The sequence below is a fragment of the Vigna unguiculata genome, chromosome 6 (assembly GCF_004118075.2).
Source record: "Vigna unguiculata cultivar IT97K-499-35 chromosome 6, ASM411807v1, whole genome shotgun sequence".
In the NCBI taxonomy this organism is placed as follows: domain Eukaryota; kingdom Viridiplantae; phylum Streptophyta; class Magnoliopsida; order Fabales; family Fabaceae; genus Vigna; species Vigna unguiculata.
Window position 1 is genome coordinate 32392470 of NC_040284.1, and position 23687 is coordinate 32416156.

Below are 23687 nucleotides of genomic sequence, written 5' to 3' on the forward strand. Positions count from 1 at the left end.
ATAAAAAGATCCTCTTCTTTGGCAAGAATATCCTGTTGAAGAATGCACCAGCTCTGATATTTTTAATTTATTAATAATTAAGAAAGTGTCACATTGGATTATTCTCTGTTGTTTCTTTCGATTTATGCTATAACTTTATTTCCACCAAATTTCCGTAATTTCAAAGCTTTGAAATGGAGTTGTGATGTGATAGGTTGGAATAAAATAGATATGACGGGAGAAAATTGGCCAATATGATGGTCATACAAAGTGTTCGGAATGATTTAATTCTATGATAGATTTGAATGAAGATTACAGATTAATTTCATGCTACCTTTCTACTATTCCGCATATTATTAGATAAAATTTGAATGGAAACTAAATATAAATAACTGAAATTAGAAATTTTAAATCACTTTATCATCTCTCTTTGACCTTGAAGAAAGCTTTGCGCGCTTTGAAGCCCAGTCTACATGCTTTGCTGGGCCAGAATTGTAACCACGCTCAGCAGATCCTTGCGAGTGAAGCCCAAAAGCAAGTTCCGAGTGGCCCAAACCAATACATATCCCTAACTTAAAATTAGGTTATACGTAAATTAATTTTATAGAATATTTTTTCTCAAAAAAGTATATATAACTTAATTTTAATTTATAAAACATTGTATTTTGTTTGTTTAGAAATTTATATTAAGAGCACCACTCTCCTTTGATACTTGTTAGGTTTTTAAGGAGGGAGTTTGACTGGGAAGATACAACACTAATGAAACTCGAATCCAACTACATAAGGCATTGACACCACTTCTAACCCAAAACCTTAAGACAATGGATTTATGGATCTTTATTATTATATAATGTTATACTTTCTCATTTCTAGTCAATGTGAGATTTAAACTCACACTTGAATTTCTAACACAACTTTGGACGAAGAGTTAACGAGTGAGAACATAAGATTATGCTTAAGTCAGAATGTGTACTTATGATGGTTCCGTAAAATCATTTTTATCCTTTTGAAAAAGAGAGAACATTTGATTTAGGTGAAGTATGGTGTTGTTAGTGGTGAGAATACTAAGCCATGGAAGAATCAAAAAAGAAGAAGTTTTAGTGAAGGAGGAATCAACAACAACTTGCATTACAAGATTGAAGAGAAGGGCCTTGTAATTGATTAGCCAAAACAAGAAAAGAAAGATGTGTGAGGAGTCATAATACAAATGCTTTATTAAATCGCAATGATATGCTTTCTGTCTTTTTCTTTCCAACTTTATCAAATTCCTTTATGTGTGTATCTTCTTTTGTACTAAGTAACCACACCTTTATAAAGGGAAAAACATTTCATATTCACTCACACATGCACATACATATATATCATCTCTTAGATGCTTCAAGTATGGTGCAATATTTATGGTAAAAAAGTTATATACAATCCCATTGCATTTTGAATTGCTAAAGTGCTACTTTTTCATCATTACTCACTTCTCATTCACCCATTCTTCACCTTTAAGCTTATTCTTCTTCTCATTATTTTAATTCTCTTCCATACCAACTTTTAAATACATCATTCGTTTTTCTTCTCCCCATATGTCAATTCTTTTGCTAAACATGCTTGGAGGAATTAAACCAATTTATGACTCTCTAAAAGGTTTAATTGTGGAATATTAAAATTAAGATACTGTTTATCCACACTACTTTTCTTTTTAAATATTACACCAAGCACGTATTCTATACACCTGTCAAAAATTAAATATTTTATCACTTTATAGAAAAAAGAGAGAAAAAATAGTTTTTTTTTTTAAATGGATGAAATATTTTTCTAAAATAATTCGTTTTCATTTTTCTCTCTAATCACTTCATTTTTTGAAAGTAAGCTCGGCATGTACAGTTATGCTAAATTCTTGGAATAAGAATTGTTATCACAGTAACTCTATATAAATGGAATAAGACAAAAGAATGCACCGGAATAAAAGAGAACTCGCTTTGTTTTGCTTTTTTTTTTTCTCTTTTCTTCTACTACTCTCATGTTTGTCTTTACTGTACGATTTCTTAAATGTTCAAATTTAAAAAAAAAATCTAAATTATCAAATAAATATTTTTGTTTAAAATTGAAAATTTTAAAAACTTAGTGAAAAAAAATGATAAAATAAACATACCTTAAGAACATGTCAATAATAATAACAAGTAATGAGATCCATCGTCTCTTTATATTACATTTATAATAACTCATACACAAAATTTCATCTTTTAAGCTAGAATTGGAGAGAACTGAATCCTTAAAATTCATGAGAAAAAAAAAATTGTTTAGACCTCCATCAGTTCTATTTTGGACCATATTTATGATTGATATAAAATTAAAACAAACAATTGTTCGTTCTTAAGTGAGAAGTCCCACCTCGACAAAAAGAGAGCAGCACAAAAGTATTATAAGAATAAAAAAATAAAAAAATTGATTTTGGAATTATCACCACAATTCAATATGTAGGGTGTATGGGGCTTAAGTAGTTGTGTGTCATTGGAAGATTTGTAATTTTTTCTAGAAAAATTGCACTAAGAAGAGTTTTCAGTTTTAGTCCATAAAAAAAGTTTTGGTCATAAAAAAATTTACTTGAGTGATAATACTTCTTGTTGAGTATTTGTGGACGTAGACATTGAGGTGTTAAATCACGTTAAATTTTTTGTGTGTTTTTATTTATATTTTTTTGCTCTTATTTGTGGGTATGCTTCCGCTTGAAGATATTATTTACTTAGTGTGGAATGTGGAGTCTGGTTGTTGCATGCAGATGACTACGATGTTTGGTAAGGTTGGATCTGCGTGAGGAGGGAAGAGCTCTGCTACCAACAAGTATGAGGTGCAAGGTGGTGAGAATCGATGATGGAGAAAGATTGTCATCATCAGTGAGTTTGTGTAGATCACCAATAACAAGAGTGACTCAAACAGATCTATTGGATCACCAGTGACAAGAGTGGTTCAAGCATATATGTTAGTTTGCAGTTTTGGTCCATAAAAAATTGTACTTGAATGATATATTTCTAGTTGAGTATTTGTGGATGTAAGTCTTGAAGTGCTGAACAAGTTAAATTTTATGTGTGCTTTTATTGATATTGTTTTGTTCTTATTTGTGTGTTTGTTTCTGTCTGAAGATTTTATTTTTCTTAGTGCGTGATTTCCTAACACCTACCTTTATGCTTCCAACAAGTAAACGTTTAAACATGACAATTATATAAAGTAATATATATATATATATATATATATATATATATATATATATGTTGTATCTTAGGGTTTCAGGGTGTTTAATTTGAATTAAACCTAACCCAAATCCAAAAGTCAACGAGAAAGTTAAATTAAGCCTTTTAATCTTTATTTTTGTCCATGCTTATGATTGATGTGAAAATTACAATAAAATGAAATAAATAAAATATTTCAATTGTAAATAAATAGACAAAAAGTAAAACAACAATATTGATTTGTAAAATACTAAGAACATTGTTGGATAAATTTAACATACTAATTTAATGCACACAACTTGTTATTTTTAACTTCACTTCAGCTGGGAATCCATGAAAACCAACCACTGATAAACATACAAATAAACAAGGAACTCGTTGGCCGTAGGGCTAAAATTCGCGAACATAATATATTTTTAATATGCCAATTACCAAAGTAAAAAATTTAATTTTAATTGGGAAATAACGCAGGAAACATTTAACCAACCGTACCTAAAGGTTTTGTTATATATAAAGTTAAATATTAGACACATAAGAGATAGCCATCTACTATTTTAGACAGTACTAATAATGGTAAAGAAAAATAGGATTGAAATCCGGTTTAATAAATAAAATTAGATTTAAACAAATTTCAGAACCTCACATTGTTCTATTTGTAAAGACATATATAAGCATTGTGATGGGGAAGATAAGAATTTATAAGGATGGAACATAATGATTGAAAGACAAAGACAATGATTTGATTCGTGCTTGAAAAGCCATATGCCGCGTGCCCTCGCCTATAACTTATTCATAATTTATAATTAGCCACACTATTTAGATGAGTAGACAAAAATAAATAGCCCTAAAAACGGGAAAGTGGCTATGCATCATCACACTAGCACCTTTAATCAATTAACCCGAAAACATTGAACTTGAAAACCATCTATTGAAATAATAAAACTAGTGCAACACCCCTTTAAAGATTCAATATATATAGATATATAGATAGATATACATCGATCAGCAGGAACAAAAGGCGTTTATCTGGGTAGCCCCATCTGCTAAATTCAGGCATATAACAGTGACTCTAAGAACAGCAGCAACAAAAACTCTGTAATCTAAACATGTGAAATGCCTCTGAATTTAGCACTTGTTCCTGCCACTCATCGACTTTAATAATTAAAACACTATTTCTAGCTAATCTATTATTCTCTTCCAGTAGTCTCTAATCATTTACTAGCGTACATCAGTCTGCTTTACGTGTCCTCTTTGAATCAACACTCACATTCTTTTTCTTTCCTTTTTCTCTTTTCTTATCTTCACCTTTAATTTTCTCTTTAACAATCGTGTCTTCTTCTTCTTCTTCTTTCCTTTACTTTACACGCATAAAATATAGTTTTTATATGGTCACCACTTCTCCAATCCAATGCTCTCTACCTCCCAATCACTGCACCTCCGAATGTTGGCGTCCAGAAATCCACACTGCTCTCATTGGCCACTGGGAACGTGCTCGAAATCGGTACTAAACACAGCCCTCGGCTTCTCAGATCTTGTTTTCTCCCTTCTGACTCCTTCAGATTATCACAATCCTTCAAACACACCCATATACAAATATTTCAAAATCCACAACAAAAATCTTTACTTTCAGTGCATGGACCCATTCCTACACTCACTTTCACTACATTTACTCATCTTGTGTACATAACATAAACGGATTCAGTATTTTCATGTATTCATTATCTTAATCCATCTCTGTCTAATATATTCAAAAATTTATTTTGTATGACACAATTATTGATATTTGTTTACAGGTAATGTAGTTAGTGACAGTACAATAGTGTTGAACCATGCAATAATGCCTTAGATAAACCAGATGTGTTTCACACACATCATTCACTGTGGCGATTTTGACTCTAGATGTGCCAAGTGCATGTGTGTGTCGCTAGAAACTTGACATAAAATGAAAGTACTATCGTGTACCTGCTGGTGTTGAATGGGAGCTCCATTTTTAATATATGGAGTGCTTAACACCTGAAATTAAGAACGAAAACTATATTTAAACACTTATAAAAAGCCTTTTCGCTTAACTTTTCTCCTGAAGAACTTATATATTATATATGTATGAACCAAGAAAATATGTGTGTGTATAATTAGGGTTTTCTTTGAAAGAAAGTAAGAACAATGGAAACATACACTGACTTGGTCATGAAGGAACTTGATGTACTCGATGGCTTCGTGAAGAACGGATGCTGTGTCCGTCTATTAAAATCAACAAGAATATAATATCCGGTTAGTTTTTACCCTTCAGAGTCTAAAAAGGTGAAGGTTCAAATTCTACCATATCATTATCAAAGTTGCTGTGAAGGGGAAAAAGGGTGAAACTAAGAACATACATAAATTTACCTTTCCAAAAGGTGAAACCAATTGCTGAAGAGCAGTGATGCGGTCCCCTAGCTTTTCCTTCCTTACCTGTCCATATATGCATATCAGCTTCATCAATTCTAAAGAGTTATTATTATGAAGGTTTAGCAGTCTCGCATATATATAGAATAAAATGAAGAAAAAGCAAAATCTTTGATACTACATGAAAAATAAACATATAACATTACAGTACCTTAAAAGTTGGTAATGGAGATGGAGTCTCAATTCTTTGCCTCTTGAATGCAGGCTCAGAAGAACTTTTCTTAGCAGATGAGGTTGCGTCTGGCGATTCTTCTCTCTTGAGCTGCAGTTTAACCGATATTATCACTTTTAACACACAAAAAATAAAAAACCTAGAGCTGGCTATCCAGCGGTGGATATATTTATAAACTTGGAAAGCATTAATTAATTAGTTACCTTGTTTAATAGAGTATTGGGGCTGTTGGATTTCTCTTCAAATTTTGGCGTTTGATATTGTGCCTGTGAGGAAGCAAAAACACCTGCTCTTATGTCATGAAGTGCTTCGGCTGAACCATTCCAGAAAGAAGTGTTGTTGGAAAAGTGCAATCCACTAAGCTGCTGTTTTGGCGTTGAGGGCTTGAGAAGTGAAGAGATTTTGGACCAAGTTGGTGACAGTTCATTGGAACATGTCCCATAGTTTGCGGTAGATGAAGAATAGGACATGGGGGGGTTGGTGAAAAGTGAGTTCTGTGGTTGTGGTTGAGGCTCAGGGTCGTATAAGCCTTGTATCAAGGTTGAAGGGTAACCATAGGAGGCTGAAACAACTGGAAAACCACCAGATAATGATCCGGTGCTTGTGACAACGGAATTCAGACTTTGCTGATCCAAGGAAAATTCTTGGTTCATTGACTTGAAAGCATCAACGGTGGAACCTTGGCCACCAGCAGATGAGAAATTCTTTGGATTCCAATCCTTCTGGATTTGTGAATCATGGGAAGAACCGCCATCCATGCCTGTTTCTCCTTGAAGCACAGAATGAAAATCGCTCCCTCTGCAGAGAAAGAAATTCAAAAAGATAAGGATATGCTTGATAAGATGAAGTTCCTTTTTCGAAAGAAACAAGTAGAAAAAGCTAAAGAAAAACAACTTTTGCTTCCTTGGTGGAAGTTTTGGACCGTACTAATAGCAACATATATTTGTTTTGGTAGATACCCTACTCTGAAAACTTACAATAAAGATTGATTCCAATTCGATGAAGTTGAAGATGACATGCCAAAACCTATCATTTGTAAGGTGGAATCGGTGAGGATGCTACCAGTTTCACCAGCCGAGTCCCTCTGCTGGGGCTTCTCAACATCAAGAAAACTCAGAGAATTATCAGAAGAAATGAAGTTATTAATGTCCTCAGCGCAAGACCTCGTTCCTTTCAAATCCACGAAATCAGTGCTTTGCCAAGTGCTGTAGTTTCCTGCATCAGCTGCTGCCACGGAACATGTTGATGACATGAGAGGGAACACACTTCTTGTTGAATTAATATTCCACCAACTTTCACCACAAATAGCAGCTTGAAACTCCTCAGCCATGGCAAGACTTGACGCTATACGTGTTTATATGCTGAATCTGTGTCCTTAACAATTTGCAGATTTGCTTGTATATATATCTTTGAGATCTTCTACCACAGTCACACACACACACTCAGAAGCTTATTGGGATATATGAAAGGTCAGGGAGCTTGCGACATTTTATATATGGAACGGTTGAAAGGGTACGGCTAAGGAGATTACCGGAACGCGGTTGACATTACAAGGGATGATTTGACAAATGAAAAAAAGAGAAATAGAGAATTTTGAATCCAATTCTAATTCTCTTTTTCAAATATAAATAATTGGTGTTTGTTTATTTGTCCTGGATTTGTTTTCTCTGTCTTACTTTTTCTTAATAAAAAAATGTGTAATAGTAGTATCTTACGAAGAATGATAATTAATACATGACTTGTGGACAATTGTGTTCCTTATGTGTAAAGTTTCGTGAGTATGATGGTATTGACTATGATCGTGACAGTGGTTGGATCTGTATGCTTTGGATGAATAAGATCGTATGGTTGAAATTCCCTGATTTCTAAACTGTGGTTGAAAATATCATTTTATATTTTATGTTTTAATGGAACTGAGTTTGAAACTTTTAATTTAACTAGGATATCAAATCTAAGTGTTGTCAATAAAAAGTACAGTTAGAAGGAAAACTGTCATAGAAAACCAGATTGAGTAAAACCAAAATACTATAAAGTTTACCACAAATTAATAACCAATAATTTTTCAAATAATACAGTACTTAAGTAGATATATATTAGTCATACAAAGTATTTATCGATTTCCTACTTTTGGTTGAGTCCTCCGGTTTTGTCTCAGAAGTTGTGGATGTGATACATGATTATAATAATTCAAAAGGTTGTGCTCCGTGATAAACTTGAGGACCATTTATTGGTCCAAATGTTTATCATTGAAGACATTGTAGTACCACAATAGCAAGGTGAATAAAAAAAAAAACCCAGTAGGTGAGAAAAATCACTAATATTTGAATTTTGAAATGAACATTGGGTGGGCATGACGCTGTAAGAAGGCGCGTGTGCGTCACGTGGGTTGGTGAAACTAAAACACAAGTATGCAACTAATGCTTGACCTAACATAACTGTAGCAGGAGAAGATTGTATGTCAACAATGGCAGTGTTCCCTTAGATATTAGCTGAGATACAAAATATTCCACGCAGAATGAAAGCATATCTGGCTTAAGGTAGTTAATACATATTAGTTTAGATAGTTTCAACTGCTGCAGAATACTTGTGTTTGATGTCAAATACTTGTTAAATGAAGAAAATGGATAACCCCTACGTAATTAAACCAATGTCAACCCTACTCTTTGGCGTTCAGCTTTTGTTCTATGTCTTTCAGATTAGATTGTCATACATAATCTCATCATCTTGACTAACACCTTAGCGTATATTTTATTTACGCAATTATTTCGATTAGGTAAATTAACAAATCGTACAATATCTCTTCTTTTAATGTAACATCATTATCATGAGACCCAAAAAGCTTTATTTAATGTTTAAGACGTAGATATATTTTTCACTCTTATGAAGTTAACAATTTTCTATTTCACTCTTTAAACACATCTTCGGTTTTCATTTCTCAAAATATTGAAGTATTTTTTTTTATTCTATATTGTTATCACATTAATTAATTACTTATATATTTAGTAAAATATTTGATGATCATTTTAGGTGACATCAATTACTTTGTACAATATAACATTAGCATGTAATGACTCCAAAACATGAAATATGATGGGTATTTATGTCCTCTGCATTGTATTAAATTTTATTGGAGATAAATGATTTGGATTAGAAAGCTAATCATGTGAAAAATATGACAAATCATTCTTATGATAAATTATTCTGAAACAAAAACAAACCAATCTTAAAGGGAGAATACAAAATCACAGGAAGGAAGTATGTCCTTATATAACAATTGAATCTTATCAAGAATTAGACTGAAATATGAGTGGTGGCATGAAGATATCAACGAATTTTATTGGACTAACAATATAGTATTAGATATAGGGTGATGCTTATAGCTAAGTACGTACACAACGAACCCATCACATCTTATTCACTTTAAATTAATTGTTGTATTGTGGTGTCTCTATCTTTCTGTTGAAGTCACAAACAGGAAATCAAATGCTTGATCCAAATTATTTGAAATTTTCACATACACAAACATTTGTAAAAGCAGTTATCGAGATAGAAAACAAGGAAGGACACAATAATAGGATGTAAAAATTAGTTCTTAGTAGAATATCAATACAGTAGAGATAAAGAGTTTCAGAAACGATATACATAAATTGTGTTGTGTATAAGGGTTAGAGTATACCAAGTGCTCCTATTTAAAAACATATTTATATTTGTCAATAAAAAAAATTAAGTTTTTCTCCTACTATATTAATTTACATTATAAAATAATTACTTGATATTTATTGAAAAATGACATTTACTTTATTTTTAAATTAACAATTTAGTTATTAAGTGTCGCAAAATATTTGTATAAGTAACATTTTTACAATATTTCCTCTATTAAAAAATATCAGTGGAGATTTTGATTAATATTTCAATTATGCTACTTTTTTATGAAAAAAAGATATTTTTAAAAAAAATTTGTAATATTTTTCTCTTTCTATTGTAAAAAAGGTTACTAAACATTTGTAGTAATATTTTTTATTGGAAAAATGAAAATAAATACAGTAAATAAATTATCCAAATTAATCTAAGTGGTTTTAGTTGAGTGTAATATCAATTCAATTAATTAGATTTACTTAAATCCAACCGTGATGTTTTTGCTTTTGTTAACTCTAAAAATTACTTGAAAAGGAATCACAACTCATGAAAACACATGAACATCATAACTTATGGAAATTACATGGTGGATAAGAAAAAAAAAAGTGATTATTGTTCTATCCTACACAATTTAATAAACCAAAATTTCTGTAAAATTTCTCAATAGAGTTTGACACAATGATGTATTAATATTCTCTTGGTCGCCATAAGATATATGGGCCCTAAACAAATAAACAAAATCTACACGAACAGATATATATAACTTATTAGTTAAGCATGGTAATTATATCTGACGAATTGATAATTAAGATTTGCTATCATTTAAGTGGTTAGGAGAAAAAGCAAAAGATATATACATTATATTGAAAATGAAGTAAACGATTTGTATTTCGACTTCTATATTTAATTATTTGTATAACGAAACTGAACATGTATTTGCTTTTAATAGACACATATTACTATAATAACCCTTCTCAAAAAAATATATTTTTTATGTTATTGTTGAGAGAAAACGTATTGACTAGAAATACCAATTAATTAGTGCAAACCAAAGTCAGTTCCGAGTAATTCTTAGCAGCTATGATTACAACAAAATTGTCAACATAATATAATATATATTTGGAAAGAAGAAGAAAAAGAATTTTCTTCGAGAAAAAGTCCAAGTTGATTATTCTGGCAGTAACAGAAGTTAGGTCAGATCCATAGTAAGTTTGTGAGTCCTTTGAAATTGAGAGGAAATTGACTTATATGAAACTTGTTGATTTTTGACATAACCTAAATGTTCTTCTTTAAGATGGTTCATAGCCTCCACCCCTCGCTTCAAGTATTTAACTTTAGAATTTTAATTTGTCAGGGAGTGACTTGCGGAATTTATTGGTTTACGTACTAATCATGCAATATATATTCCTGAATCGTATGTGTGTTATGGACCACTGCCTAAAATATCAAAGCTTCAAAAATTTGGCAAATCATCTCATATTTGGACTCTCAATTTCCCTAAACTTTAATCTTTGTGCATATTAGAGTTGTAAAAATGGTTAGAATATATGAACCAATCTGGCTCACCACGAGTTTGAGTCCGGTTGGGTTGAAATTTTTTTACAAATATTGAGTTAATTTTTAACCCGACTCATCTAGAACTCGGCTCACTCAGGTTGAACCCGTGGTGAACCAGGTTGGTGCAGATAAAAAAAGGTCATACAAGTGTTTTTTTATTAGATTGAACTTTATATTTGGATCGTGTTAGGTTATTTTTTTTAGCCAATACATAAATAATTTATATATTTTTTTATTTTGGTTTATATTTGGATTGTATTAAAGTTTATTTATATTTTAATCAGAATTATAATTTAGTTTTGACTAAAAAAAAATAAAAGAATTATATCTTTTTTAATTAAGTGAATCCGTGAGCCAACCTGTTTAACCGTCAACCCGTGGTGGGTCGAGTCTGATTCCAATTTTTTTGACTCGTTAAAAAGTGAGTCGAGTTAGGTTAGCTGATGGGTCGAGCTAGATTGGACCGAAATACCCATTTTCACTGTACAAAACATCCATTATAATTAGTATAAAATAATATTATGATTTATGTAAAGTAATAAAGAATTTGTATTAAAAACACGTTAAATAAGCAACTTCTTTGAATAGGTGGACTTAAAGTCTAACCACCGTATGCATGTACAATAATAAAGATTAGGGAAAAGAACAAAAGGAAATATAAGAAATTAAGTGAAAATATTTATTAATAAATTCGAGTGGGTAAAGTATTCTTGAAATGAGGAAAGCGGACGTCATGCTTATGACCTGGTTGTCATTTAAGGCGGCAAGAGTCAACAAGGGACCCACCAAGCATGCGCGCGTGCAACAGGCACGTGGGGCCTCTTGTTACCACCATGAGTCAAACCCTCAAAGCTTTGACTCTTAAGTCTTCACACTTACCCGTTTATCTTGCATTCTATTTATTTTATTTACATTTTTCTCAAACAAAATATTATAAAATATGCAAGGGAAAGTTAACTGTTTCAAATTTAATAATACACGTTGCTTTGTTGTAGTGAATTAGGACCACTTAACCAGATGCCACAACTACTTCAGTTTTATTTCAATATCTTTTTAGAAATATCAAATTAAATTATTAATCAATAAGAAACAGTTAAATTTAAAATGAAAAATATAATTTTTCTCTCATCCATTACGTCACTCTAACAAAACTTTTTATTTATTGATATCTAAGGACATTCGTTAACGAAACTCTTAAAATCATAAAATTTTTAAGGAAGTAAACTTAGAGCGAAAAATAAATTAAAATAAATTAACGAAAAATGTAAATATACTCAACTCCTTAAAACAATTTAACCCTATCTTATAGATAATTTATGCATAATATTTTATTTAAAAAGTCACGTTCTTCTAGATCTTTTAATCAAGAGCACAATTTTGAATATAAGTTTCTGGGTCGTGTTCAAATCACATCGTTTATTATTTCTACAATTTAAGGAGAGAGAAAACGCGTGACATACAATTATCAGTTAAGACTAACTAAAATATACGTAAACTAACTAAAATATGTTAAGACTGTCTTACATTGTCCTATATATTATCAAAGAGATCATAGTTTAGTGTTTTTTGTCTGCATCGTAATTAATAGAAAGACAAAGACTTACAACATTAATCAGCCATGTCATGTCTGTCTTTTATTCCTATATTTTTCTGACATCTACACCACATAGATGTGGAATAATATTTAGGGTTGTAAGAGAAAATGTAGAGAAAGGTGAGATCACATAATTTTTAGATTAAATTGCATCCACAGTTTGGTCTAAAGACGTATTGACCCCGTTACCAACAAACGTAACAAGGGTATCATTGTTTTGGTCATGACCGTCCAAACCCTTTTTTGGAGTTTCTCTGTTGTCTTCTTTTCTTCTCAAAACATTCCCTTCCTTTACAGAATACAAAATCACCATCTGGACCCACTGTTCTTCAGCCTTTACAACTCAATATAAAACACATTTATTAACCATTTTTAATCACTTATATAACAGTAAAAAAAAAGAAAAAAATCATAATAGTAGCTTTTACATTTGAGCAATTCATTATAATAGCACTACAATCATGTAAGAGGCATCTCATTGATGGCTGGTATGTTTTAAACGAGTATGAATTTTCGCGTAAGCTATTGTTGACGCTATGCTTATGTAATACTGACGTCGGCAATTTCACATTCTTTTATTCCATTTATTCATCTTCTATTATATATTAGTACCAAAGTAAATCTTACAATCATATTAATTCATTTTTTCTACTATTAAGACATTCATTAACTTTTATATTTAATTACTTTATAATTTGAGTTTCGAAATTTGCACATTATCTTTGGTCTATTATAAGTTGATAGGTGTACTGAGTTAAAAATGCATGTAATATGGCCAATGCTGATTGATCATTAGAAATTTGGATTATACAATCACCCATGAATAATGAATATTCAAATTTAATTAATGGTCACATGATCATTAAAAAAATTACCCATATTTTCTTTTAATTTTAATGACTCAAATATAATCTAATAATTTTCTTAACATTTCTTAGCTCTAGTGTACACAAAGGCGTAATTTTGATGAAAGTTTTAAATGTGGAGGCATGTTCTAATTATAGAAATTCTTAGAAGAAAATCTAGTGCCAAAAATATTTTTGATACTGTATAAAGTTTAAGTTATAGTGCTGGTAAAGTTTAAATACAACATTCCATTCTCCTTCTACCTCTACAGGTGCCACACCGAACAACATTTTTGAACTAACATTTTAAAAATATAAATTTAGTTTGAAAAAATTTGAAAGAAGATGAAAAAGATCGTGAGTTTAACTCTCTTACTAACAACTAATATTTATTAATAAAAAATATATGTTTTGAGAAAAAAAAACTATAATGTAATTTTTTTAAGATAGAATGCAATAGTACAAATGAATATTAGATTGTAACATTAAAGCATGTGATTCCTATGTTGTAATTTTTTATTTTGAGACATCTTATGAGTCTAAGTCAATATATTCCTAAATAAAATTTACCTTTTGCTTTTTCAGGAAATTTTATCCGCCAAAATTGTCTCGATCAAGATCTCACTTTTATTATCCAACATTATTTCACCGAGCTTAATCTTCCTCACTGCTCGTCACCAACTATACGTATATACACATTGAAAATATGAAAATATTATATTAAAGGGAGAAAAGCTAGTGCAATGATAGAGAAAAGAGAAAAGAAAAAAGAAAAAAAGAAAAAAGAGAAAAGAGAAGAAGATTTGTGGCCACGAGTTTGGAGCTAAGTGGGTATGTGAGTATAAATTATATAGAATTGGTATGTATGTGGCTATGTTTTGTTGAGAGTTATTTTTCCACAAAAACACATGTTTGATTTGTAGGTTTAGTGTTGTTGGTAAGTTTCGTGAGTCAACCCTAACAAGGCTAAAGTTTTTTGTTCTTACAATAGCCGCCCACTAGTTACATCCTAGTACTTTGTCTTGCTAGTTGATAATTCAAAATCTTAAAATATGGAGCCATTTGTATGTGAATTCATTTGCACCAATACCCAATACTTTTAAAACAACTCTGCGTTTTGGACACGTCTATTAATAGGGTGTCTTTATCTCAATAATCTATATCAAAGGTACATATGATTTCTTTACCAACTTTTATAGGTTGGATTCAGAATCATATACGTAATATGTAAAACGTAGAGCCTGAGGTTAGGTCTCCACAATGATTTAAAATAATTAAATTTCTTTGTAAACTTTATATTTATTTATACATTTTTTGTTTTAATTAATGCTGTGTTTTCATATTTTTCTCACATTAGCATCGACCAAACATATGCATGAAGGCACTATGAAGCATATGTCCGTGTTTATGTTGTTTTATATACGTTGAGAACTGGCTTACATAACAAGTGAAATGATTATACGTATAATTAGTGAGTTCTCAAAATAATTTTTTTTTTTACATAACTAATTGATGGAATAATTATTATGAACGGATTATGGTGGTTGGAATAATGAAATGTGAGAATAGGTTTTCCCTTGTGCTCAAAAGCTGTAAAATATTATTTAGATTATGATAATTTAGGGTTTGTTTCCACTGGCAGCCATCCCTATCAGGATTGACTTACTTAATATGAAAAGTCTGTGATGTGTTCACATTTGGCATTCCAAAGAGTGATAAGTCTTCTTTTAATCATTGATTTATGGACGAAACAAAATCTCACAACATTAATCTTCGTCTTCGGTTGTCGATACAAACATTCCCATCTCAACATTTGGTCCCACACTTTCATATTATATACCTTTTCTATACATTTTAATATTCTTTTCAAAGTATATGGACATTTTATAGATTATAATGTTCCCATAAATATTATTCATTCAAAATTTTAAAGCATAATTTATTGTTAAAATTTATTTTTCGAATACCAATTATTTATATCTCAAGTTATGGTTATTTTTATTATTAAAAAATTGTACTATTTTATTGATTTAAATATATTTTTAATCTCTCAATTTGATATTTTTGTATTCCATAGAAAAAGGTATGTAGAAATTACTTTTCCAAAAAATCATAATTGTGTTTTTTAATTGTTTAAAAAATATGCAAAAAAAATAATCCTTATAACATTACCGTTGATATTTTTATGTCTATTGTTAGTCAATATTGGGATTACCTTTTTTTTTTATTAGTATGTGATCTATAAATATAAACTTGTAACTATTTATGAGTTTGAGCCTTTTACAAAATTTTGTAATTGACAGTAAAATATAACTTTTCATTAGTTGAGTAGAAAAAGTTTTTTTTAAAATGTTATAAGACTTATATATTAAAATTAAATTAAAAAACTTTAAAGCTAATAAATAGTATTCTGTGTATCGAAATAAAGTCATTGAAGTGAACAGTGCATCTCATTTTTTGTTTTCACATTGAGTTCAATTTTGAGATGATTATTGCATCGAAGATGACTTTTTTCTTCTTTTTTTTTTTTCTGTTTTTCATTTACAGGTTTCACTTTGAACTTTTGATTGTGAGTCAATTATAGCGTAATGGATGAAAGGACTTTGAAAAATGCAAAGTGGTAAAATAGAGTTGAGTGATGTGTTGAATATAATCTACGCATTCTCCTTTATCACTTTCTCATTATTGCTCAACACAGAACCACACCACCTACTTTTACCCTTTCTCTCATCACCAATCTCATTCCACTCCTGCCATCTCTATAACACTTATTTTCTAAATTCACTTTAAACTACCATTTTAATCCCTATAATCTAAGCTTGAAAACAAAGGATATCGCAAATTCGTGGCCAAAGAATATAATCTATAATACGTTATAACGGTTATAGATATTATGATACCGTTACTCATCAGTATTTATTTATAATATTTATTTTGTAATATGAATTTTATTTGAATATTCATAAAAACAAAATTTTTAAAACATCCTAATGGCACTAGAATGCTCTTTTTTTTAATTATATAATTGTTATCAATATTTATCAGAAATGTATTTAGAAATTGATCTAAGAAACCGTATTTTATATCAAGAGTAAGAAAAGAAGTTAATAACGTTCCTCACAAAAATATTACCAATAATTAATTAAACTAATTATTTCAAATTATCAAATGTTTATCTCACCTTAAAAAAAATTAGAAAGTTAGTTAAAATAATACTATATAACTTTTGATATGCATATTATTATATATTGTAATTTTTTATTATTATTAAACCAGTGAGTTTCGTTGCTCTTAATTTTTGAAAAAAAAATATAAATAACGGTAATACGTAAAAATAGTAGTGTTTGATATATAGTATGTGATTATTTTAACATATACTAGTATATACATTTTTTATAATTTTAAAAAGCAATGATAAAATAAAATTTTAAATATGTATTAAGATGGAAAATTCCATTGTATATTGTTACAAATATTAATATTATATAAATTTTTAATATATATATATATATATAAGTGAATACATAATTTAAAATATTTTTTAAAATTTAAGTATATTTTTAATTTATTTTATACACTTGACATTCAAAACAAATTTTGTATGTTTATATAAAAATTTAGACGCTTTCAAAATATTTATCGAAGATAAATTACCAGGAATAATAAAAGATCAAAATTATATATTTATTTTACAAAACATTTATGTATAGTAATATAATTTTTTAACTTAATTTATTTAGTTTTAATTTAACTTTACGTGTTTGAAGTGTAGTAGATCTAATTTATACATCTCAAATATAAAATTATAGAGATGCACAACTAGTTTGTTGAAAATTTTCAATTTTGATTACTTGTACTGTCTTGTAGAATTTTCAGTTTTATTTAATAATAATATAGAAAAGTCAATAAGAAAATCTTGAATGACCAAAATAATTTGTTAACAAAAAGTCCTAAGTCAATATTTTATTTCAATTGTCGTCTTCTATCATATATTTCCCTTTGAAATTTCCATGAAAGATACTTATGAAGTCAATTTTCTGATTTTTTTGGTTATGGCACCGTCTTAATATTTTGTGAGATCTCAGTCGTTTTCCTCACCCAACATATACGACCAAAGTAGCTTTGAAATTAGTTTAATCTTTAAATTCATAGAAAACAATTAAGTTATTCATATATTTTGTGATATTCCCTTTAAAGTATTTTGAGGTGTTACTTCTGATCTTCTTATGAAATAAATCTATTGAGGCCCATTTGTTGTGAAATTGGACCGAACTATGACCCAATTAAGTTCAGTCCAGCATCTTCTTACGCTTACCACCAGTAGATTATTTGTCATGACGACGCCGTATTAAATAAAATATCTCCTGCAGCCTTATCGTTTATCTGCCATCCATTAACTTGAGTTCAGTTTCTGCGTTTAGTCACCAACCTACAATGACGACGGTAACGTTTTCCTTTTCCGCTAAAACCCTAACCCTAACCCTACCCTATAAACCCAAAACCCAAATCTCCAACTTCTACAAGGTAACCAATGTTCGCCTCCGTTCTTCTATTGTCACCCAAACCCGAATTGGTAACCGGATTAGGGCGTCGCTGGATGGGGATTTCTCAGCGAAAAGGAGCAGCAGCAACAGCGACCAGAGAGAGACGATAATGTTACCCGGTTGTGATTACAACCATTGGCTGATTGTGATGGAGTTTCCTAAGGACCCTGCACCCACTCGTGAACAAATGATTGACACTTACCTCGACACTCTTGCTACTGTATTGGGAAGGTTCCTTCCTTTTCCTCTTCTCTTTTTCTACCCTAATGTTTCAAAATTGGAATGGACGCGGTATTCGTATGTACCTTGTAGCTCATAACAGTCTAAGATAAACGCCAATTTAAGTGGAGGACTTTGTTATCATCGGTTTATAATCAAGTTTTCATTATGTGCTTCTGCTTGTGTATTAGCATGGAGGAAGCAAAAAAGAACATGTATGCATTTAGCACCACTACCTACACTGGATTTCAGTGCACTGTTGATGAAGCAACCTCGGAGAAATTCAAGGGTAATGCTTCAATTCCCAATTTGTGTCGATACCCTTGTTGCGTTGCTTAATGAGTTCTGGTTCTTCACTTCTTGTTTATGCTTGCAGGTTTACCCGGGGTTCTCTGGGTACTGCCAGACTCGTATATAGATGTTAAAAACAAAGACTACGGAGGTTATACTTATATTTTTTTAGAGATTTGGACGGAAATAAATTGTGTTTTAAGTGCTATAGATTGATAATGTTTTTGCTGAATGCGTGATGTTCTTTGATTTTAGGTGACAAGTACGTAAATGGGGAGATTATTCCTTGCAAGTACCCTACCTACCAACCAAAACGGAGCGCACCTAAGAATGAGAGTAGAAGGTATGAGAGACGGAGAGATGGCCCTCCCCCTGACCGAAGAAGGCCAAGACAAGAGGCGGCTGCCTCGGATTCATCCTCTACATGAGGTATTGGGATGCATTATTTATTCCAATTATTTTACTTCTTCCATGATTTTGGTCTCCCCTTGCCTAATGTATCTAAAATTTGATACCTGAATGAATCAAGTAGCACAGATCATCTTCCTTTTAAACTCACACTGAATGTCATGGAAGGGTCTTTAGCTTCCCCCTCCCCCATGTATGCAATTCATTGAATCTCGTCAGGCTCTGAAGATACATGATTACGCTATTACTGCGGTCTTGCAGGTTATTTATAGTTTTACTGAGAGAAACTAGTGCCAAAAGGAAGCTGCTCCTTATCACAGTTCTATCATGCTCATGGTCACTTTAACAAATAGAAGATTGAGCTTGTGTTGGATTCTCATCAAGATGCATGCAACGTTTCTTGCAAACTCAAACGGGTATTTTCACGATTCATCTTGAGGAATATGTTCTTTTGGACTGTATGAGTATGACATGTGAGACAAGTGCTATAATTGTTTATCTGTGTAATTTGGAGAGCTACTTATCATGCAACCAGTTTATGTTTTAGTGATAATTTTTGTCTGCTAGTTTCATGGCAACTGCGGTATTAACACTTAAAGTTACTGATATGAACTGATCAAGTTTAGATAGTATGCATATATAGCCTTCTGTCCTTATTTGAAGCAGCCCATTAGCAATCCTTAACTTAGTCATGCTACAACATCCCAGTTTTGCTGCGCTTCATCCCGGCCACTCCTTGTGAGAGTAGTTGGCGAAGGTGAATTTCTTGGAACTTCGAAATGGGTGCATTCATAAACCATCCTTGATTGCCGTGTAAAATGTAGATGTTTTGTTGTGCATAGTTGTTTTAACTCCAGCAACGAGGGAAACAGAACACATTTATATTTGGAAGGGATGCAAAAAAGAAAATACAGGAAAAGAAAGAAAACAAGGACAGTAATAAACAGGGGATTGTCTTTTTTTTTTTTATAGTTTATATTGATTTAATGAAAGGTGATAAAAGAAAAAAAAATGATTAGTTCCTCTTCCTTTGGTTGAAAAGAAGAGGGAGGTAAGATAAAATATAATTATGCCAAGATGATTAGGTTTGTCACTAGAATTATTTCCCTTTCGTTATTCTCTTGAGAGAGAATTTTTGTGGATTTTGAATAATTTACTGGTTAGTTTTTTTCCCCTTTCAACCAAATTGTTGAATAGTTAAGGATTTATTTATTTTGGTATATTTTTATTTTCTTTTTAAATTTAAAATCATCATAATTTTTTTTTATTTTGATTTGTTTTCTAAGGTTTGTATGTGATATAAGTGAAGATAAGTTTTTATTTTATATATTTTATCAACATTTAAAATCCGAATTTTAAAGTAAGTATTTTATGCTCTGTTTCCTGTTGTGAAATAAAGTTTTATATTTTAAGGAGCTTGGCCCTTCACTACATTTATATATTTGTTTATAATTTTCAAAACTTAATAAACTTTACATGAGAAAGTAATTTGTTGATTTAAAGTAGAGTGTTCTGAAAATCATGGGTGTGGGAATTAATGGTGTTCTAAACATGTAGGCACTTTCTAGTAGTCTAATAAGCAACGGCCCTTTATATTTTTGGTTCTCATCGTGAAGGCCCGAAACAAATTATACATGGTCATTTGTTCCGGCACCTCCATAATTTCAACCTTAATCACCGTAAAGTTATACATTTAAAATATAAAATAAAAATTGTATTTTATATGGTATAATTTAAAATATAATGTGTTATAAATTATATTTCGGAATACAAAATAAAAAATATATTTTAGGCTCTATCCAAAATACAAAATTCATATTCTAGATTGCATAATTTAAAATATAAAATTTTGTGGGATGTAGGAAAATAATTTATGGAGATGCAGGAAAGAAAAGGCACCACCGAGGTGTAAGAAGAAAACCGTTGATAAATGATTCTCTTTGGTTTTTGTCAACATTTTTTTTTATTTTTAAATAATTGTTTTTTAAATTAAAATAATTATCATAATACTTTTATCTTTTAACGGATTGTTTATATTAATTTAATTACTTTTTAAATGAAAATAATAATCCTATCATTTTATCTTTTAAGTTACTATTTATTTAAATTTAACCATTTTTTTGAATTATCTAAAATTTAAGAAATAAACATATTTTTAGTTCTTCAATTTTGACAAATTAAAATTATAAAAATGAATGAATATATTTATTTTAATTCAATAACATTAATTTTTAATTTTGTGTGTCAAAAGATGTGTCATGATTCATGTTGACATTTAAATTAAAATATGAAAATATGTCAAACATATGAGATATAGTTAAAAAAAGTTTATATATTGCGTTAAAAGTTTGAAATACAAATTGAATTTAGTTTTACGTTTAGAAATTAAAAACATTTTTTTTAAAATTTAAATTATGTGTTTCCAATGTAGTTATAATACACATTATGAACTTTTTTTTTTTAATCACTGTTACTCTGTTAATCCAATCAGAGAAGAACTAGACTCTATTTAAAAATTCATTGAAATCTCATTTATTTCTTAACAAATTAATTAATTTAGTTAAATAGTTCATAGAAGGAATGAATTAAAATAGTAGTTCCATGAAATATTGACAAATCATGAGTTATTCTTTTAATGTCACTCTCACACACCACTTTGGCTACATTGGCCACTCACCAGCCAGTAGCCATCCTATTGATGTCAGCATTTGTTATAACATATATTAAACGCTCAAATGGCTGTCTTAATCTCAATTTCAAAACAAAACAAAACCAATCACCTTGTTTTGGTCCCTGCTTTGCTGGTTACAATTCATATCTCTCTCGTTAGTCCCACAACTACTTCACACATTTTTTTTATTTTGTAATAAGGCTATTCCAATTTTCTATTACAAACATTGTGGGCCTATAATATTCTCACGCATTATTATAAAAGATACTCGTTTAAATCATTTTATTATAATTTGTATTTAGTTAGAACCATTAAAAATTTTCCTTATTTGTTTCCCATTCCTGATTTTTATTTCATTACGTTTTTTCCGTCCTTTATGTGAGAAGAAAGAAAGAAAAGCTTTGGCATGCTTAGGCCCACCCACTACCCGTTTAGGGGTTGGTAAAGCGTTGACACTCCTCACATGCTTACATTAAGTGTTCGCCCATGTCTTAATTATTTAGGTTTAAGAAACGTAATTTTCACAATAACTTTATAACAATTTTTAAAAACGAGATAGATAACAAGAAAGAAAAAGAGAAATTTACAAAATAAGGTGAATGATGTAATATTAAAGTGAAAAGTTATTTTATCTATAAATAATATCTCTCGGTAGAGTAAAATGGCCTCTTTCCTTGCATAATTGCACGTGGACATTTGTGCATAGATAAGGATTCTGCGGTCGGTGAGAGAGTTATGGTGCACTTGAAATACTTTTCTTATTGTACTGTTCGACCCAAATACTTTAAAGATGAAAGAAAAAGCTTTCTTTTTTAACCACCGATCAATCAGATAACGTAGGAGATTGCAGACTTTCATATGTTCCTTCTGTTTCACAAGAAACTTGATCCTGAACTGCTGTCATAACTCTTTCGAAGGTTCAATCTTCAATTTCTGATGAAGCATGTCCTTCTACGGCGGTTCTTCCTATTCTGCTTCTGATTATGGTGAGTACAATTTCAACTCTTATTCTCTCAATTACGATTATGCTCAAATTTCATCCCCTACGGCTTATTCGGGCTATGAGTACAATCAACCATATTATGGATATGATCCAAGTTTATATTATGCTCCTAATTACCCTGCTCAGACTTACCCAACCATATCATACTCAGCCACAACCTATAGTGATCCAAAATCAGTTGTGTACGATCCCAATTATGGTATGACCCATCTTGTCATTTCTTACTCTAATGCGGAATTCAATGTGCCCGAATTTGAGGAGTATGACTCAACACCTTATGATGGTGGGTATGACATTGATCAGACCTATGGTAAACCTCTACCACCTTCAGATAAAATTTGCTATCCTCGTTCTGGCTCGAGTCCAATTAGTAACCCCATTCCTATGGCCATAGTTCCACTGCCTACTATAGAAGAGGGAACTGATGAGAAAGCAATCACACCCCAGAATGGAACTGCAGCCCAAATAGCTGAAGAAAAACCTCAATCACAAGACAGTGGCAGAGATCAGCAAAGCAAAGTTGAAGACAATAGCCATGAAGATGAAGGGAATGAGAGTGAGGGAAGTGACCATGGAGATGATTACCATGTTGAGTCTGGTGTTGGTGAAGGGTACAGTGGAGGACAGGGTTATGAGAATGAGAAGCAAGTGGGTTCTCAATATCCTAGTGGATATGGGTTGGAAGCTGTGGACATTTGTGAAAGCTTATTTGGGTATTGGCCTTGTTTGGAACGTATGAAGAAGAGAGAAGAATGTTATTGCAAGGAAGTTGCTTACAGAGGAAACCAGTGTCAGGAAAACATGTGGCAAGGTACTGCAGATTATCTATTTGGCAGTCCATATCCTTATGGAAATGCGGAAGATGGAAGTGGCTATGGAGGAGAAGCTGTGTATGGCTATCAAAGGCACTATCCAATGCAAGCACAGTACAAACAGATTGATTATAATGCCGAGTTTTGGTGACACTCCAAAACAATTTATTTATTCTGTGATGTAACATAAAAGTTGAAGGTGTAAAGCTTGTTTCTGTGGAAATAAATGTGAAATTTGGATGTGAAAACAAGAAATCTCTTTGCTTCCCAATCATATATTTTATAATGGCAAC

The 23687-nt window shown here is 30.8% G+C and overlaps 3 protein-coding genes across 4 annotated transcripts; 2 read left to right on the forward strand and 1 right to left on the reverse strand.

Annotated features, from left to right (window-relative positions):
* Positions 1-4154: 4154 nt before the first annotated feature.
* On the reverse strand, positions 4155-7384 carry LOC114189217 (transcription factor bHLH112-like). Of its 2 annotated transcripts, none has more exons than XM_028077932.1 (7): positions 6792-7384; positions 6018-6612; positions 5794-5904; positions 5583-5648; positions 5379-5438; positions 5160-5210; positions 4155-4768 (listed from the first exon to the last, which is right to left on the reverse strand). In XM_028077932.1, the coding sequence occupies exons 1-7, from the start codon at positions 7142-7144 to the stop codon at positions 4613-4615; spliced, it is 1392 nt and encodes a 463-aa protein (XP_027933733.1). In that variant the 5' UTR covers positions 7145-7384; the 3' UTR covers positions 4155-4612. The 2 variants fall into 2 exon arrangements, with proteins under 2 accessions (XP_027933733.1, XP_027933732.1); XM_028077931.1 differs by having other exon boundaries at positions 5373-5438; positions 6792-7383.
* A 10427-nt stretch (positions 7385-17811) lies between these two features.
* LOC114186760 (multiple organellar RNA editing factor 9, chloroplastic) lies at positions 17812-19564 on the forward strand. The gene is made up of 5 exons (XM_028074763.1): positions 17812-18221; positions 18401-18498; positions 18586-18651; positions 18756-18929; positions 19170-19564. Exons 1-4 carry the CDS (start codon positions 17881-17883, stop codon positions 18926-18928), a joined length of 678 nt encoding a protein of 225 aa, XP_027930564.1. The 5' UTR covers positions 17812-17880; the 3' UTR covers position 18929; positions 19170-19564.
* Positions 19565-22244: 2680 nt separating this feature from the next.
* LOC114186555 (uncharacterized protein At5g39570) lies at positions 22245-23649 on the forward strand. The gene has a single exon (XM_028074490.1). It carries the CDS (start codon positions 22523-22525, stop codon positions 23543-23545), a length of 1023 nt encoding a protein of 340 aa, XP_027930291.1. The 5' UTR covers positions 22245-22522; the 3' UTR covers positions 23546-23649.
* Positions 23650-23687: the final 38 nt, after the last annotated feature.